The sequence below is a fragment of the Chinchilla lanigera genome, unplaced genomic scaffold (genome assembly GCF_000276665.1).
Source record: "Chinchilla lanigera isolate Chin_1 unplaced genomic scaffold, ChiLan1.0 scaffold00009, whole genome shotgun sequence".
Taxonomy (NCBI): Eukaryota; Metazoa; Chordata; class Mammalia; order Rodentia; family Chinchillidae; genus Chinchilla; species Chinchilla lanigera.
In genome coordinates this window covers 17,440,549-17,459,941 of record NW_004955410.1, presented here as the reverse complement: position 1 = coordinate 17,459,941, position 19,393 = coordinate 17,440,549, and the positions used below count along the sequence as shown (strand labels likewise).

The 19,393-nt window shown below is 34.0% G+C and overlaps 1 protein-coding gene across 5 annotated transcripts in view; it reads left to right on the top strand.

Moving 5' to 3' along the window:
• The window catches only part of Etv1 (ets variant 1), a 90,361-nt gene extending 75,915 nt beyond the window's left edge, over positions 1 to 14,446 (top strand). For all 5 annotated transcript variants that reach the window (XM_013510660.1, XM_013510659.1, XM_013510662.1 and 2 more), the window contains 3 exons: positions 818 to 987; positions 5,806 to 5,907; positions 11,687 to 14,446. In XM_013510660.1, the coding sequence (XP_013366114.1) occupies positions 818 to 987; positions 5,806 to 5,907; positions 11,687 to 11,908 (494 nt within the window). In that variant the 3' untranslated portion in view covers positions 11,909 to 14,446. The remainder of the gene's footprint in view (positions 1 to 817; positions 988 to 5,805; positions 5,908 to 11,686) is intronic.
• The last annotated feature ends 4,947 nt before the right edge of the window (positions 14,447 to 19,393 follow it).

Here is a 19,393-nt window from a genome sequence, read left to right as displayed (position 1 = left end):
CATAAGAAAATCTTTCCTGCTTGAGAGTACAGATTTATTGAAAGCTGTGGCATATGTATTTTTAAATTGGACTCTTAGAAAAAGCTTAGCAGCCTAAATTCAAGTGACCAAAATACATATAAAACATAAAGAAAAACAGGTGAAAATACTTGTTTGTTGCCAGGTGAAAAAGTGGTATCTCTCAGGTGAAGGTATAGGAAGGTATGGAAGAAAGATGTTAGGATAGAAATCCGATATGAGCCAAGTTACCCAGGAGATTTTCAAACTTAATATAAAGTACAGAGTACTTAACTCAGAGTTTATGATACTATTAAATTTGCTTTGAAATATGTGCAAGAAAATCTCAACAGTTTTTCATGTGCAGGTCAATAAAGTATTTGTAAATTATACTTTGCAGAATTTAATTTGTATAAATAAAATGCCCAGAGCTTAACATCGATTTCTTCCTCTTCAATGTTGCTTAAAGTAGTGAGTAATGGCATTAACAATAAAAGCAAAGACGTATGATTAGATAGTATGTTTTAAATACTTGATGCTAAAAGAATTACTGCATATACAAAATTTTTATAAGTCAGTGACATTCGTGGATTTACTCTACACAAGGTGTATAAGTAGACCTGAAATATATATATATATATATATTTGTATAGAATGTTAGTTTATATTCAGTTGCATAATTACAAGTCCCTATTTATATTTCAAAGAAACCCAAAAAGTAGTTGTCTTTAACCATTTGAATGACTAAGTTAATGAGAATTTTTACATAAATGGCATAATATTGTTGCTAATAGACACTTTAACATTTTTTTAAATTTAGGGGACATCAAACAGGAGCCAGGAATGTACCGGGAAGGACCCACATACCAGAGGCGAGGATCACTTCAGCTTTGGCAGTTTTTGGTAGCTCTTCTGGACGACCCTTCAAATTCTCATTTTATTGCCTGGACTGGTCGAGGCATGGAATTTAAACTGATTGAGCCTGAAGAGGTTGGTTTGGTAGATTTCAGTTAGGAAAGTTAGATATGTTATAAGATAATCAAACCGGTATGTTTGATTCACATGCCAAAATGTAACTTTTAAAAATGTGAAAACCTTACAGGAACTTTTTGAATTAGGAAGAGGGCTGGAAAATTTAAAATTATTTAAAATCACTGATTTATCATGTGGTAGTACCAGTTGAACAGCATCTTACAGAACCGATGTTGAAGAAAATGAATCTTTAGCATAAAAGTCTATGTTCAGAAAAGTCTCCAAAGGAGCATCTAACTTGGAGGGGGCAGGAGTTTTATGATTCTTAAGGCAGAGTGGGGAGGTCTGCCCAAGTCCAACTAGTTTAGATGTGGAGGAATTTTTCTTCTGAATTAGCAGTCATTATTTGGACAATCTGGATTTTATCAAGAGAATAAGAGAGAAACATTTGAGGACCAAAATCATGTGCAGAATGGGTGAGGGGAGGAACAGCTGTTACGGGGATGAAGACATGTAAGGGCCACAGTGGAAAATTTTCAGACCTTGTGTCTTTACAAGACACAGGCCCGGTAGAGACATTCTTTCCTTTTGATTGTTAGTGACATCTGTTTGAAGTCAGTGAGACTGCATATCCTCCACTGGAAGACAGCACTGAAGTTTAAAATGTTGCCGTAGTACATAAGAAAGGACCAAAATGAAAGATGCTGCAGAGAGATAACATGTGTACATGGAACACACTTTCAACCAAGTGTTCAAATGTTCCCTCATCCCACTCTGCAGTACACACACAATGGAGTATTTCCCTGATGAAATGCTCAGTTAAAGTTTTATTCTCCATAGAATGAGATTTGTAAGGCTGGAGCACAGCCTATCAATAGCATATTGGATTTCTATATCAGGTGACTGTTACATGAAATTTTTTGGTCTTATTAAATATACTTTCTCTGCTTAAAATTGACTTTAGTTCATATCAGTCAGGAAAGCAATGGAAGATTTTCAACTAACATGCTTATGACTGGTTATACTACCGGCTATTGAATCTAAACACCTCGACAATGTTAAAAAAAATCAATAAGGCTGAAATACTTTTGAACCCAAAACACATTTACTGGAGCTCTAGAGCCTAGGCTACTGGGCCTTTACATCTTAATATTTTTTTGTTTATTAAACAAAATATTCAGCAAAATCAGGTAAAATGCCCCAATTTGATGTTCACAAGACAAAGTCACATAAATTAGCAAATACTTTCTGTTTCAAAAGATATTAAAAGAAACATGAAATAAAAAGTCTAATTAGAGCAGTTAAGCTTCCTCCATTTGTATCAATACTCTCATTGCACTAGAGGCTTGTCTTTGCCATATCTCTCTTGCCAGACATCAAACTCATGAACACACACATAGGCATAGCTTTGTATCAAAAATTGAAAATGCCTCTTGTTTAGTGTGAACTACATATTTATATGTCTAAATGTATATAGTGCACAGAAAAAAGAATTTGGCTGTCAAAGAGCATTAGCTTTTCTTTTTTCACATTTGTACTTAAATGATGGTGAAAGAACCATAAACATGGGAAGCACTAACAGATTAAAACTAGAAATATTTAACAGAGTAATTTGAAAGCCCTATAGCGTGATGGGAATGTGTGCCTTCCCCCTCGTGGAAGATCTTAATAATCACTACAAGACTTGATTCATGCTGGAACTGACCATATTCAACAGGGATTTGCATCAGTTAAACAGTTATTTCCCTCCACCTGTGATTAAAATAAACTAAGCAGAAATATAACATTTTTATTTTTGTCATGTATTTATTAAGACAAGAGACATTTACTGAATTATGTCAGTACTTCCTGATCCACTAGGAAGAGTAAAATTTCTGCAAATAATTAAATTCTTACAGAGTAACTATAAACTTTTTGGATGATCAAGTTTGAATAAGTAGATTTGACCAGATGACCACTAAGATCCATTCAAATGCAGAGTTCTTGTGATTTTTTTTTTTAATGCAAGGAAGAAATGCAATTACATCTGTTCCATACAACAAACTGACATTTTGACAACTATTGTGTAGCAGACTCATGAAGTAAAAAGAGTGTGGGTAATTTAGAGCCTGTAGACCATTTCCACATGGGGACTAAGTAGACGGGAATTGTGCAATAAGCACTGAATGTCTCTGAAGGCTTTTGTTCAAAATGAAACATCTCGTATTTTATTGCTACATCACTCACTGTTGCAATTGCTTCCATCAGGCAGTCATTGTGATGTCTTATTAAAACTTCTTATTTGGAAAAGGTTTGTGAAATTTCTTCGCCTGTGTAGCCAAGTCTCCCTCCACCTTCTGCTACACAGCAGATCTCTGTGTATGTGGATCAGTACAACTCCTGAAAGATGTCCCGCTGTTTTAGAATTACTTATGAGCTCCATTTCTTCCTAGTTCAGCCTGAGGTTTAAAATGATATTGTGTCTTCAGACATGGGCAGATTATCTTTGCATTGTGTTTGGATAATGTTAGCAAATGCATTATCTTTAACATCTCTTTTTTTAAGGTCTTCGAGATAATGAGATAATTATTTTTGAATTGAAAACATTAAGAATTTACTTCAGGGACAATTGCTAATATAGTGGGGCATCTGTACCACATGGTGTCAGAGTCTTCCAATAATATTCAAGTTTGTTGAGCACCGGGAAGGTTTTGTATTCTGTGGGTTCACTGTTGATTAAATCAAGTTAAAAGTAAGAGGAGTAAGACTTCAACTGTTACATGGTCCTCTTTAATTCTGTGGACAACAGGCCCAATGCCATAGTGTTAACGTCTTTTTTACTTTCCTCACTAAAGCCAAAGTTTTCACTTGAAGGAATGTTATAAGGGTTTCCCAGCCTCATGAACTCCTCGTTAAAAATATGCCTTGCCTTTCAGGGATGCTGGGATGTCACTGAGGGTACTCCTTTAGCTGGTGGGTGGTGTACATACCCTAGGAATTATTTACGTTCCCTGTCAATTTTAAACTTCTTTCTTGTCTGTATATCCTAAGCATATTGCTATCTCATTTCTTAGAATTTTGTGAAGAAGCAAGTATAAGAATTCATTTTTTTTAAAAAAATATACACTAATAACCCCAGAGAGAGAATTAACTGGTATCATAACAACCAAACTCTGTAAACCTACCACTTTCTTTATATCATTTAAAAAATAGTAATTCTCTCCTTAGAGACATCCACAATGTTACCTTGAATTTTTTTTTAGTATTTTATTTTCTAGGTGAATCCTGCTGAGTTTCTAGAAAAGAATCGTTTATAAATGAATAAGTATTTAGGTGGTTGCTTAATCTAAAGAGACATTAATAATTTATATTCACATCCCCTCAAGGTTTACATGCTGTTCAGCTGCCATATTTATTAAAGATTCCTTAAATGCCCATTGTTAAGTTTTTGAAAGATATTTTATTTAGAAAATGCTTTAATTTCTTATTGCCACCTTTCTCCCTTCTCATCTCACAACTGCTTAGAATATTTATATTAAAATAAATTTTATTTTTGGAAAATCAATATGTATATGCGGCTGCAATTGTTGGTTTGGATATAATCTTGTCCCTGTTATTTCACATCTCTCTGACTCTTAAAAAAACAATACTGACTGATACATATGGCTAAAGCATGTGGTATTTTCATTTAGAGAAGGCAAAGTAGAGAGAAAATAGTAAGAGTAGGCATTTTTAAAAAATAATGTAAAATAAAACAAACCTTGGAGACAGGTTATTGCTAGTAAAATGAGAGACAGAATGCTCTCTTTGAAGAGCTATTTTAGTACATGTGACAAAGCAACAACTTGGAATTTCAAGGAAATGAAGAACCACACAAGCCCTATCAGATAATGCTATCCTAGGGTTACCTGCGTTTGCATGGCAGCGGCAGTTTTTGCTCAGAATAATAAAAATGGAAGTTAATGAGAACATGACTTTAGCTGGGGAGCAGAAGCTGTCTGCTCCACCTTCCACAATTCCTCAGCTAGCCCAGCCTGCCGGTGAGGGAGAGGGAGGTGTGTTTTTAAATCCCTATTGATGACCTCTGCCTTAGCCTGAAACACTACTCCACCAAAATCTTGTGCTTAAAACTTCTGAGGGTTTTTACTAAACAACAAAGTGGACATTCTGCTTTAGAGATTTTTGTTTGTAGACTCATATACATGGTGACCTTTTCTACTTCCTTTTTATTTTTAGCATCCAATTACTGTTCTCTAAATGAATGCTTAATTCTCCAGTTTGATATTAGCTACAATTTTATTCTGATGCCGCTCCAGGCGATACAAATTATTTGTAGTTCAGTTTATTAATTTATATACTGTTTCCTCTGCTACTCCCACTGTCACTTGCTTATCCTCTGACATAGTAATGTAGGATCTCTTCTTCTTTAGTTTATCATAATAAAGCACCTGTATAAAGACATCATTAAGTTCCTCTTCATCTATAGTTTTGTCTGTAAAACTAAGAAGGAAAACCCAGGTAGTGTATCCCAAATGGGAAAATTTGCCTCATTTTGGTGAACTGTAGTCTTTTCATTTCTGCTGTAAACACATTCCCTTATTTCCATTTAATTTTTTATCCAAAATAATAGTGACAAAGAATTCTATTGTGATGCTTCAGAATGATCACTGCATGCCTGGTTTAAAAAGCAAACCAGGACACAGGAAATTCAGATCACGGTAGCTTTTCTAACTTTACTTATGTCTTTGATTGGACATGTTTTTATGGGCTGAGAAGTAATTATTTAATTAACCATTTTCTTCTGAAATATGCTAAGTTAATACTTACCACTATAATGTAATTCTCTTTCGGTGGCAGGTGGCCCGGCGTTGGGGCATTCAGAAAAACAGGCCAGCTATGAACTATGATAAACTTAGCCGTTCACTTCGCTATTATTATGAGAAAGGAATCATGCAAAAGGTGAGCAGCTAATACAGCATTAAAATTCATGGAAATGTTGCACATTAATCCGTACGTCATACTTTACAAGCCGCATATTATGACATTGCTGAAGCAAGGTTTTCACTCATTTTAACAAATGCTTAGCTCTTGATTTTTGTATTGCAAGCTTTTCTATTTATAAATTCATGAATACTGTAGACAAATGTGTAATAATATTATATACGAAGTAATAGGCTTTCCACTTTGGAGCACATGTTTTTTAAATAAAGGTTGTTTCAGTATTGATATTGCATCTCTATATCTCCAGAAGCTGTTATTTTGCTGCATTCTCTACAATTATATGCATTTTAAAATGCTTTTGCTTATAGATTCCAGTGAAAATAAAGAAACAGACTAATTTTTTGATGTTCTGATACTTAAAAACTGATATTTTTTGTTCTCATTAGGAAAAACGCATATTTTTGCCTAATATCTTGCCTGATTTCAGTATCTGACAGTTTAATATCCCCAACCACTTATTTTTTTTTATTTTAAAGATAAAAGGAGGGAAACATTAACAGACATACAACATTTTACAACATATCACAAGCACAATACCGACAACACAGAGTTACAAACAAAGTGGTAGGGAATTAACAATGGTGGTTGTATTACATATTGATATCTTCAAAGTGGCTTCTCGTGAAAACAGATATAAACATGCAATACTGGTCAACCAAAGACTCATTGACAGTTTCTTTCAGCATAGAAATAGAAGACAGAAGAACAACCATGTTAACTATCCTGTATATACGTACATACAAAATTTCTCCTTCTTTCCCTTCTCTTTTCCCACATCCCAGAAGCCCTTTACTCTTCAGTGGTTTCCTATCATTTCACAGTGTCTATCATACCTCCGAGTTTAAATTAACTCAAGTTTTACACTAGTGAAACAATGCGGTGCTTGCACATGTATGTTTGATTTATTTCACTTATGAGTATGGTCTCTAGTTGTGACCATTTAAATATAAAGGCCTCGACCCAACCACTTATTTAAAATAATCTGAGCGGGGCTGGGGATTTAGCTCAGCGGCAAAAGCGCCTGCCTGGCAAGCGCAAGGTCGTGAGTTCGGTTCCCGGTACCGGAGAAAAAACAAAAACAAAACAAAAAAAAATAAATAAAAAAAAAAATAAAATAATCTGAGCAACTAGTTTGAAGATAACAATATGCGATATAATCACCATTGTTAATTTCCTATCATCTTGTTTTGAAATTCTGTATCCTTTCCATTGCTTTTTATTCTTTTAAAAAAAATTTCAAAATTTAAAATAAACATTTGATCTTATTACGTTGGTGGAACAAAGATCAATATGTTTTATTTCAAGTGAGCTCCTTTAATATTTGGAAGGAGATCTTTTAGAAAAATTACAGATAAAATAAGTGGGTTATACTTAAAATATAACGTTTAAAGGGAGTGATGAACAACTAAAGATAAAAACTTTAGATGTTTGTTATTATGTTCTTAAGCTTGCATGTGTTTCAACTTTAATTACCTTGATTTTTATGATTTACCTCTTGTGGACATTATCATTTTATTATGTACCCTTTGGATATTTTGGAGGGTGTAAATATAGTTACATGTTATAGATCCTGGCATATTTTTATGTCATCACTGTGATGCCAGAAAGAAAAGGAGTCCATATTCTACACGAAACTTATCATAGACAATTAGCTTGGTGATTTCTAGAACGCATGGAATCAGTGCTGCAATTTTCTAGTTTAGAATTTAGGGCTTTTAAAGTCTGTAAAAGGTGAGGCTGGCCTAGATTCTTCTCCCCAGTTCCTGAACCTCATCGTCAGCACATGTAACTGTTTGCCGTCTGCTCCCTCTGTCTTTGCCATCTCAGGCCTGAGATCATCTGTCTTTCCTCCCATCTTCACCCACCGTATTCACTTTCAAATACGTGCTGCTCCTGCCTTTCCTCTGTCTAGATCCTTGCAGAGCCTTCCCAGTAGCTGTTCAGGGTTTTCCCTGGGCCACACTGTGTGGTAGTGGCAGTGCTACCTTGAGTTTTGTGTCCCTACCGGCTTCTCATCTCACCATCCTCTTGAAAAGATTGTCCACCTACTAAACAGTGATCATCTTACCTTTTTGAAGATGCTGTGATTATTCAATAAAGTAATGTATCTGAGATGCTTTGTATGGTGCCGGGCACAATGAAAGCCTCACATATATGGCAGCTGTCAGCACACTCGTATCCTGAAGTCAGTGTGAGCTGTGGCATATGTGACTTCTGTGTCTTGACTGTTAAGCCCCTTACTGAAAGGAGCATTCATAGAGAGCTAAAAATTATTCCAATACCCTTAGTTCCACTTTAGCTCTCAAGAAACGGTGGAGTTAGCTTCCATTACTATAACAAATTATAACAAATACCTGAGGTAAACCAATTTATATAGAGAAAAGGGTCATAGTTTTGAAGATTTCAGTTTATGATCCATCCTATTATTTTGGGTGTTTAGCTCGGCAACAGCAGCAAACACACTCTTCCCATAGTCAGGAAGTGACAGAAAAATTGGAGAGGTTGGGTCCCCTCTCTGCTTTGAGAGCATGCCCTCAGAGATCTAAGGACTTTTCACTAGGTTCCACCTCTTAAAGGTGCCACCCCCTACCAATATCAGCATGCTGGGGACCAAGCTTTGACCATATGGCCCTTTTGGGGACACTGAAGTTTCAAACTAGCAGTGGTTGTAAAAGGTCTCTAGGATGCCTGGTTTTAAATATTCTGAAGCGTTCTCAAACTTACTACACATATTTCCAGTTTTACTTTGCCATTTATTTCCTGTCTCATCCATTACCTCATTTATACATGTTCTTATTTTAATAAATTAATAAGGCAGAAGGCTGTCGAATGGTGATACAGATCTTGAACGACAGTTAAAAATGTTGTCCCTCCTCCCATTTGTTCCTATTAGGCTGTACCTGCCAAAGAAAACTATTTATGATTCATTTGTCAGTTAATGCAGGACAGTAAAATGCTATGTACCACAGACCCAAAGGACGTCACTGTACGATATAATTGCAGTCTACCTGCAGCTAGTACCCAACCAGGCCCCTGATGATGCTAAGGGCTGTCTTTGTCCTTCTTCACACATGCAGGCCCTTGCCTTGCTGTCTCTGGACATATCCATGATTCTCCCAAGGCATTGTCTGCATTTTTTCTAGAATGTTCTGCCCTTTTCTTCCTAACTGTTAACATATGTACCCTTCTGATGACTAAGTAAATCCTAGTATAGTCATGCAGAGAAAAACTATGCCATCCTTTTTTAAAGAAAATTTATGATGTGGGATTCCACATTTCAATGTGTAGGTGAATATATTGATATGGTCACTTTTACGCATTGACTTAAATGTGGATATATGCCGTGTATGCAAAAAAATGAAAAGATAGAAAAACATCTACTTTAAAATATGAAACAAATTAAAACTGCTAATTAATTTCAGTAATTATGAAAGAAATAAGAAAGAGTAGAGCAATATTTATTGCACCTTATAAAAAAAGTCTGTACTTCTATTTTTAAAAAGTGCCTAGAAAAATACATACCCATATTTTGACAGCAATTGTTTTCTGGATGACTTAATTATGCAGCATTATTTCTTTTTGCTTAGTCTGCCATTTCTAATTCTGTAGCCAATATCCTGAATTACTTTTTGAAATTTGTAAGTTAAAGCATGATTGAAATATCTCGGCTTTGATAGCAGAGCTTACAAGATATCTCACTGCTTACTTCTGACTCTTGTTTTTTCTATCTCAGTGTGGCAACTTGGGCATTCTTAATGTACAACACTGTACTTATTATATTATTAATAATGGAAGACATCATTTCCTTTTTTGGGAAGGGAGCTCTTGTTGTAAGCTCAATTTACATTTAACACAATCCAATAAATGTAGTGGTAACCCCTTAAAGTTAATTCAAGAAGAAAATAGGGAGAAACAACCAGTATGGGAGAGTCCTGAACAGATTTTATAATGTTGAGAATGTAGTATATATTTAAATCCCCCATGGTGAAAGTTTTTCATTTACCACAGCACTTCTAATTATAGCCAGTATCAACATGTCAGACAAAAAACGTTCCAGTAACTACAGCAAATATCTTCTTCTCTATGGTCCCAAACAAAACAAAATAGGTTACAGATATCTCAGAGGAGGGTGGGCCATTTATTTTATTTTTATCCTGACAAAATACTTTGAACAATGAAAAAAAAGGACACTAGGATTTATTATTTCAGTTTGTTTCTGACTTAGCCTTTTTTTATTTCTATGGTCATTTTACCAGTTCACCTTTAAGAAATTAATTTCCTTTTCCTGAACCACTAAAGTAAATGAATTATGCCAAGGTGCTTGCTTTTCTCCTGCAGAAGTGTTTGTCTCAGTGTCACAACCAGCTTTCCACGGAGCCATTTCTCTCTCCACTTTGCAAGATCAGGAACCAAGAGGCAGCTCAAGAGACATATCCAAAATCATAAACATTACTGAAAGTCAGTGCTTTTATGTTTAGGAATATTCCGATTATTTGGATCTGCTAAAGTGGTTCCTCTTATTTAAATCAGGGCTGAAAATGTAAATCTGTACCCAGAGGAGCAGGGTTCGTTGGCAGTTGCTCCTTTTCCCCTAAACTTATACAGGTGACTTATAAACCTTGAAGTCACTGTTCCCCATACCACAGAGTAACAATGCCTTCAACCCAGAGGAACACAAAGGTGTTGAGTAATTTTCAGCTCTCTGAAATTCTAAGCTACACACACGGTTACTACCTAAGTTAATAAAAGAGCTGTGTTTGTGCACCAACCTCTTGGGTATCGAGCAGTTCAATATTGTCTGTTAATGGGAAGTATATTAGCATATTTGTCTCATTCTGTTTTTTATAATTTTCTACAAAAGCATCACTCTTGAGAGTTTAAGTTTGGGGTATGTCATTCCTTATAAATTATACTATGTCTCCTTTATTTTAGACAGAGTTGTCACATTCTTTTTCTCATTTCCTCTCTATGCAGTGTATATTTTTGATTCTTTTCACTTTTTTTACACCTTTTGCTTCAGCTTGACACTTTGCACACATGCTTAAGTTCTGTCTAATGTATCTCGCCTTCATTTTTAAAAGTGATGTACCCAGGATAATGCCATCCTCTTGATCCATCTTTCATTTAAATAAGGCCATATATCTTTGGATTTTTACATGAGACTACACAGTGTAAAAAATAAATAAGTAAAAATGAAGAAGAACGTGCACCCTGAGAATCAGTGAATCACTAGTCTAGTCTTATTAAGAATAAAACATATTTTTCTGTAAAATTTGAAAGTTGAATTTTTATAGCTGTGCAGAAACGTAATATTGAGAAGGAGACACTAATCTTTAGAGATACAGGTTTTTATAGAATAACTATTACCCTCAAACAAAAACCTTTCCAATATGAAATGACTGCATAAAGTGTTTGATCTTTTTTCAAAATGAAAATGTAAAGCTCATTTTTACATTAAAACAAGCAAACTTCTGAGTTTGCAGCAATATGTGAAATGAAATAGTTATTACTCAAGGTCAGCATTTTGTATTTGCCTTGCTCGAACCTTTGTTTATTCCACAAGGCTACTGTGTTTGGTTTGTATGTACTACTAATTGCTTGCTTTCTCATTTTGTCATCCATCCTTTCCGGTATATTAAGTCATGTTTTCGCTTTCCCTTGTTTTTTCCCACCTTCCAACCCCTCCCTACCTGGGGATGGTGAGGATGTGTTTTTTTCTCTTTCGTGTTGTCTTCAGGTGGCTGGAGAGAGATATGTCTACAAATTTGTGTGTGATCCAGAAGCGCTTTTCTCCATGGCCTTTCCGGATAATCAGCGACCACTGCTGAAGACAGACATGGAACGTCACATCAATGAGGAGGACACGGTGCCTCTGTCTCACTTTGATGAGAGCATGGCCTACATGCCAGAAGGGGGATGCTGCAACCCCCACCCCTACAATGAAGGCTATGTGTACTGACAAAGCGACTGTCCTGCAGGGTGTCCTTGCTCTTCTCCTCTTTCTGCAAGATGCAGAGAATCACTGAATTCTCTTCAATCTTTGTTTTATTTTTGTTGTTTGTATTTTATTTTTAAATAATAATACAAAAAGGGGCTTTTCCTGTTGCATTATTCTATGGTCTGCCATGGATTGCGCACTTTATTTGAGGGTGGGTGGGAGTAATCTAAACATTTATTCTATGTAACAGGAAGACAATAGGTGAATGGGCAGAGGGATTTGGGGATTACTTTTTACTTAGGCTTGGGATAGGGTTCTACAGGTTTTAGGTATGATGAAGCTATTTCATGTCTGTTTGATTTCATAATAACAAAATAATCTTCATTTTCTCTGGGTAGGGTACAGTTGATTTCACATTGTGTAAATATCCACTTGGAGACTATTTGCCTTGGGCATTTTCCCCCACCACTTCTGAGTCTCTACAGGCATACAAAAAAAAAATCTACTGTAAATGGCAGTTTATGTGTTAGAAAGGATTGTTTCTGCACCTCTTGTACAAAGGTATTTAGCAACTGATTACATTTGCCATTGTTTTGTTTTGCTTTACACATGACTCACAGAGGATGAGCATAAAAATGGGCGATTCTCTCTGAACTGAGGAATTCTCATCACTGTAAACGAGGGGCACATTTTGGACTCTGGCTCTGAACTGAGTCACAGGCCAGTAGCATCACAAGCAGCTGGTGCCACCTTGCTGTTTAGATAGAAGTCATACTGTCTTTTAAAAATTTTGAAGCCCATTTTAGTTAAATAATGATGTTATTGTCCTCTGGATTCTTCACTTCAGTGTTAAATCTGGGATCACAATGAAGCAAAAAAAAAAAAATTCTGTCTTCTTTCACTTCCTTCAGTACATAAATACATTATTTAATCAATAAGAATTAACTGTACTAAATCACATATTATGCTGTTCTAGTTACAGCAAGCACTCTTTAAGAGAAATATCCACTACATTAAATAGGTACTATAGTAATTTTTAGACATGGTACCCACTGATATGCATTTAAACGTTTTACTGCTGTGTTATGTTGATAACATATATAAATATTAGATAATGCTAATGCTTCTGCTGCTGTCTTTTCTGTAATATTCTCTTTCATGCTGAATTTACTATGACCATTTATAAGCAATGCAGTTAACTGCAGATAGCATTTCAGGACAAAATAGATGACTCAAACCATTTATTGCTTAAAAAATAGCTTACGCCATGCTATGCTATAAGCAGCTTTTATGCACATTGACAAATGAAGAGTAAGCTTCAGCTTGCTAAGGGAAACTGTGGAAACTTTTGTAACTTTTGGTGAAGTGGAAAATGACTTACAAACTGTCAAAGAGTAAGAATACGAAGAAGTTGCTGTATGACATAGTGCTGGCACTGATATTATCCATCATCTCGTTTTGGACACTCCTGTAAATGTGACCAGATTGTTTGAGAGCAGACATAAAGATTTCAAGTTTCAAAGCTTTTTTGTTTTTGTTTTTGTTTTGTTTTGTTTTGTTTTACATTTGGAGGAAGTATAGAAAGCAGTATGTATTCCATCCACTCTGAGAAACTAAGTGAATCGTGTTACAGTATCACTGAATAACTTGCTAAAAGATTCAAGAAAGTAATGTGAATTTTTTCACCCCTTTAATATACTAGAGGAGCAAAAGTTCTTAGGTAAATGTTAAAAACTTAAACACAAAACCAAAATAAACCTATGAAAGCATATTATGATGAGCACAGGAAGGACACTTTAAAATCTATCCCCAGCTACCCATTCACAGCAACTTCTCTAAGTTGAACAGTTATTGGGAAATCCATATACCAAAATCAATACTATTCACATTTACTCCTACAATAACTTTCCAATGTCAACATGTGTATGTAACCTGTGAGTTCAATGATTGTTCTACATTCACATCATATGTCATTTGGCCCTTCCTGGGCTAATAAAGTATGCCTTAAAAATCAGAGCACCCCCTCCCCACTATACTCATGTGGCCATTTCCAGCACTTAGAATAAAAACAGATTGAACAATATTCAGTGAAAGTTCTATTGGAAAGAGAAATGAGATATATGATTGAGATATTTGGTTAATTTGAAGGAAAAATTTTAAGTGGGTTGTTAAAGTATGTTCTAAATAAAAATCGTATTAAGGATTCTTCACTTCTTTCTTTTATTTCTTTTTAATATGGTAGTCCTAGTCAGTCAGTGAGAAAGAACTGGTCTGTGAGTATGAAAGAAATTAATGGTATTAATTATATGATATTTAAGGACAAACTATATATATTGCTCTTTAAGGTAGTGACTCACAGAACTAAATTAAGCAATTGACCAACTTTAAATATATTTCCAGTTACATATTGGAGGATTTGAAATACTGCATTATAAACTCTTTTTGGAAATGTACCTAAGATTTTTTAAGTTCTATTTTATTCTACTTTTGTTTGGTTGTGATTTTATGTTTTTTTTTATTTTCAGGTAGATTAATAAATCTGGCAGCTGATTTCTGCAAGATTCTTGTGTTTTGAATTTCCTAATTGAATTGGCTATTTAAACATAGAAATTAATTCATGAAATTTGTCTTTTTTTAATAGGTAAAAAACTAATAGAAACATCTCTATTAGTGTGTGCTTGCCTCTTGTGGATGACATATTAATATCCAAGAGATTAATTACAACAAAGAATGTGATATTCCAAATAACTAATGAAAAGTGATTTTTCCTGAGTTATGCTTCAAAATAAAAATCCATAAAACCGACAGTGCAGAGCATTTTTCTCAGACCATGGAGGATCTTATAGATCTAATTTCCTATAGGTAGTGAAACAGATTGTCACAACTCTAGTAATAACACACATGGATCCTCTTATTGCTCTGGAGATCGGAAGTCCAAAATGAACCTTAAGTGGCTCAAACTAGGATGTCCATGGTACTGGGTCCTGTGGGAGGATCCGAAGGGATCCTTGCTGCTTCCACTTTCAGAGGCTGCCAGCTTTCCTTGGCTCCTCACTCTCTCCTTCCCCAGTCAGACACTCTCTTTGTGGTAGTTAAAGCTCCTCCTCCTGCTGTTTCATAAGGATACTTGTGAGTATGTTTATGTTTTACCCAGAATAATGTCCCCATCCCAAGATCTTTCTTTTAATCCCACATACCAAGTTACTTTATGAGACAACCTATTCACAGATTCCTGGGATTTGGGCATGAATAAAAGTTGCAAACTGAGGGGAAAAGTTGCTATAGCCCTCCATACACATGAAAACCCCATGGAGAAAAAGTGCCAATGAATTTTCTAGTGGACAAAACGTTGTATTCAGAAATTAACATCAGAATTTACTAAGGAATGTTTTTAATTACCACTGCAATATTCTCTCCTTAGTATATATAAATACTTCTGCAAGCTTGTTCCATTCATGTTCATCTACTTCATTAAATCATCTGGTAATCACACTAAGTTTTGGATTATTTAAATCCTCCTTCCCCCCAGGTGAGTACTATGTAATGAGAGGAAAAACTAAGATGTGATAAGAACAGTAAAAACACAGCCAAACCTGTTGTCCAATCCAGATTATATTTTTAAAAATTTTTAGTGTTAATATGATTTATTACTCTATGCTCTTAATATGTGCAAATGATTGCTTATTAGATAAGAAAAATATGTAGACTATTTCTCTTGTTAATTAAATGAACAATTCAAAAAACGAGTTGACTTATTGTGTGACAAAGAAAGCCATTTATTGCCTGATATTACAGCTTTTGGACGGATTATGGGAAATTCTACCATTAGTCCCTATTACACAAACCTGTTCAGAACTTATAATGCCAAAACCTTACTGGGGAAGAAGGCTATTTAAATGGCTATTACTTGAAAACTTAACGAAAAAGAAAAACGCTTAAAATAAGAAATAAGAAACTAGTTTCCAGTTGCAGTTTGATTTTTTTGTTTTTTTCTTTTTTTTTTTTGGTTTTTTTGGTTTTTCTCCGGTACCAGGAACCGAACTCACGACCTTGCGCTTGCCAGACAGGCGCTTTGCCACTGAGCTAAATCCCCAGCCCCCAGTTGCAGTTTGATATAAATGGAGAAAACAATTCTTAAAAAGAACTGTGCACAAAAAAAAAGAAAAAATTAAGGAATGCAAAAATACATATTGGGCAGTTATCATATGACAGCATAAAAGCCAAGATTCAAAAAGACATTTGTGCTGCACAAAACACCAAAAATTTAACCCTTAAGGCTGTGAGAACATAAGATTTGGGCATCTGCGTTTCTTCTGGTTCTTAGATGGAGAACCTAATCTATTCAGAACTCAACTGGTACTTGAGTTCGATTTTTTTTTTATTAATGAGACTCAGAAAGACATCTTAAAGGCAATTTATGGAGAAGTATAGTTTAAGAAGAGAATTTGACTAGTGAATGCCTTTATAGAAATACTGAGGATTTTATAGTGTTTAATTAAAAATGTACATACAATAGCTACTGTTTATGAATTTATATGTAAGGCAGCTTTTCTGCATATAAACTCCAACATTCTTATTTAGTTCATTTCTAAAAGTATATTTTTATTTTCATGGGGAAGAAATTTTTAATGCACTTGGTTGTATTTAAATTATACTTATGATTTGAGAAACATTATGAAATTCATGTGCTTACAGCACATTAAATATGCTCAAATTTTAAAACCTAAAATAAAATTGCAGAAATTAAAACAGTTGGACAGTCATGACCACTGAATGATGATAACATTTAAAACTGATAAATATCATCTAAATTTTTGACTGCCTTCTTAATCACTCTAATAATTTATGATCAGATCACTTCAGTAAGTTCTTTGTAATATTTCCATTATTTCCTCTCTCATTCATTTTCTGGATATTTTAAGTACCAGACACTTTATTTCATTTGTTTTGTTTCCAGTATCTTATGCCACTTAATTGCATCAATAAATGACTAAATAAGAAATGGGAGATGAGAACTATTTAAATTATTTTGGTGGCTTCCGTTCGACAGACAACATGGATATAAGGATGTGTTTTGCCTCCAACATTTCTTGGCTTTGTCTAATGAACAGCTGACGCGTGGTAAAATGAAAATATCACTGTGTCAGGATACCATGTGACCATAGGCAGATCCATAGCTAGCACTTCACTACTTTCCTGATTCAGCATATAATGACAGAAATGTCTACTACAATGACTTAAATTTTGGTGAAATACATTTTTACTTATTTTTTTTTTTTACTATTTTTGGACATTCCTTATAGAAAAATCTCAAGAGGAAACCTTGCATTATTTAAACAACAGCAAAAATAAACCATAAATTTAAAAAAAAAAAAAAGCATTTAAAACTCAAAATGATTGAAGTACTTTGTTTTATCCACTGGAGAAGGGTGCAGCCTAATGATCCCAAAAGAAACGAATGTACTCATCTTAGTCTTCAGAAAATGACGCATTGCCCCCTGTGATTCTCACACTTAAGCTTCTTAATAAGAGTTCTTAAAAGAATTTTGATGTACATAGGAGTCAAAGTCACGTGACTCAGAAGAAGCAAAATGTGGCTTTTAATGTAGAAAGTGGAACTGAAAGCATGGAAACTTATAAAGACACCTTAATTTTATAATTTCATACTTCTACAAAGGGATTATGACATTTTAATATGTATCTTAATGTCCCAAATGACTAGTAAAATATTTGTCCTATAGAAAGTTTAAAATATGAACTTAACTGGCACAGTTGGTAGAAAGGAAATATAATGCATGTGACATTACTTTTTGAAGTGCAAAATGCTATGCCATTGTATAATGAACCACAGAAATTTATTTTATTAAAAATAGTCTTAAATTCTTTAAAAATTCATTATTTTAAAAACTATAATAAAACATTTAAAATTTATTTGTCAAACCTGTCATTTTAAAGCATACTGTTGAGTGCTATTCATTATACTTATAGTTTTCTGTGACCAATATCATTTATTACCAAAATATTTAGATTGTTTTATTCCTAAAATATTATTTAAAATAATCCAAGAGTTACTTAGTTATATATTAGAACCAGAACTGTAAAGAAAGCAACTTTGTGTTTCTGATCATTTAACTGTGGGTTATTTATGTAGATTGGCTTTGATTTTATACTATAGTTTGATTTTTAAAAATAACTTTATACATATAAACACTGCATATAACAATAATTGTGGCAGGGACAAAAATACATTTAAATAATCAGTTTATTGGATGTTTTGAAATAACTCATCTTAAATATATGTTAACAAGTACAAACAGTCTCTAAAAAAGCTACATCAAACAATAAAATGATCTTTTGCACTCATGCTTCTTTAGTTTGAATTGATGGAGTGAATTAACATATCATACAGACACAAACATATTGAAGCCATAGATTATGATTAAACTCTTTAAGAGTGATAATTTCATATGACATTTTTGAAGGAAAATCTCTAAACCAGAAACATATGTTGTATTTATGCTAGTATTTAATTAATGTGAAATTAGACTAACAAGATAAATTGAAACTCTCTCCTTTACCAATTCACCATATTTTCTTTTATTTTTTTGGTTTAAAAGCTAAGAACTTCCTAAGTTAAAACAGGCACTGAATTATTTTTTTCTAATTTTTCAAATGTCTTTAAAGTTCCTTTCAAAATCTGTTCCTCATAATATGGTACTTATTGCATATATTAAGACACCTTTTTTAGAATCATTTACTACAATTTAAACTTTCGGTTTACTATTGAAAGGGTAGGTTCTAAAGAATTAAGATTTTCCTATGTTTAAATTTTCCTTAAATATATACCATCAGACCAAACTGAGATGTATTCCAAATTTGTTCATTGTTTCTTGTTTGAGGAAATGCTTGTTACAGGCGTGCATAGCAAATATTACAGATAATCTACAGATTGCCATTCCAATGATTTGTATGTTTACTTCTAAAATTATTATGTATCAAGAAAATTATGAAATAGAATCAAAAGGAAAGACTTTCCAGAATTTACTGTTTAATAAATTTCACAAGAATTTGTGATTATGTAGAAATTCTGAGGCAGCATTTCTACCACCAAATCAAATACAAGAAGAAATATTTAGATAATTTAGAGCTTAAAGGAGAAAAACACAGTGTACTGATTCACTCACTGAGTGTATATTAATTTACCCATACTAGCATAGCCTCATTTTAAATTTGTTCTATTTGAGGGAATCCATTTGTTTAATCCCTCTAAATCCTAAAAGGTGAACCTTATACAAATTGGTATTAAACACTGTAGTAAAATCAGTTGGCTGTATATTTACTGTGTCCAAGTTAAGTGCCTTTGCACAATAGGTAGACTCTATAAACATACAACAGGTTTATAAAAAGGGATTCCTGTCTCAAAGTAAATCAGGCTAGTGCACACAGATCTAAGCACACTCGGATGGCTATATCATGTGGTATATCATTTAATGTGAATAATGTGGC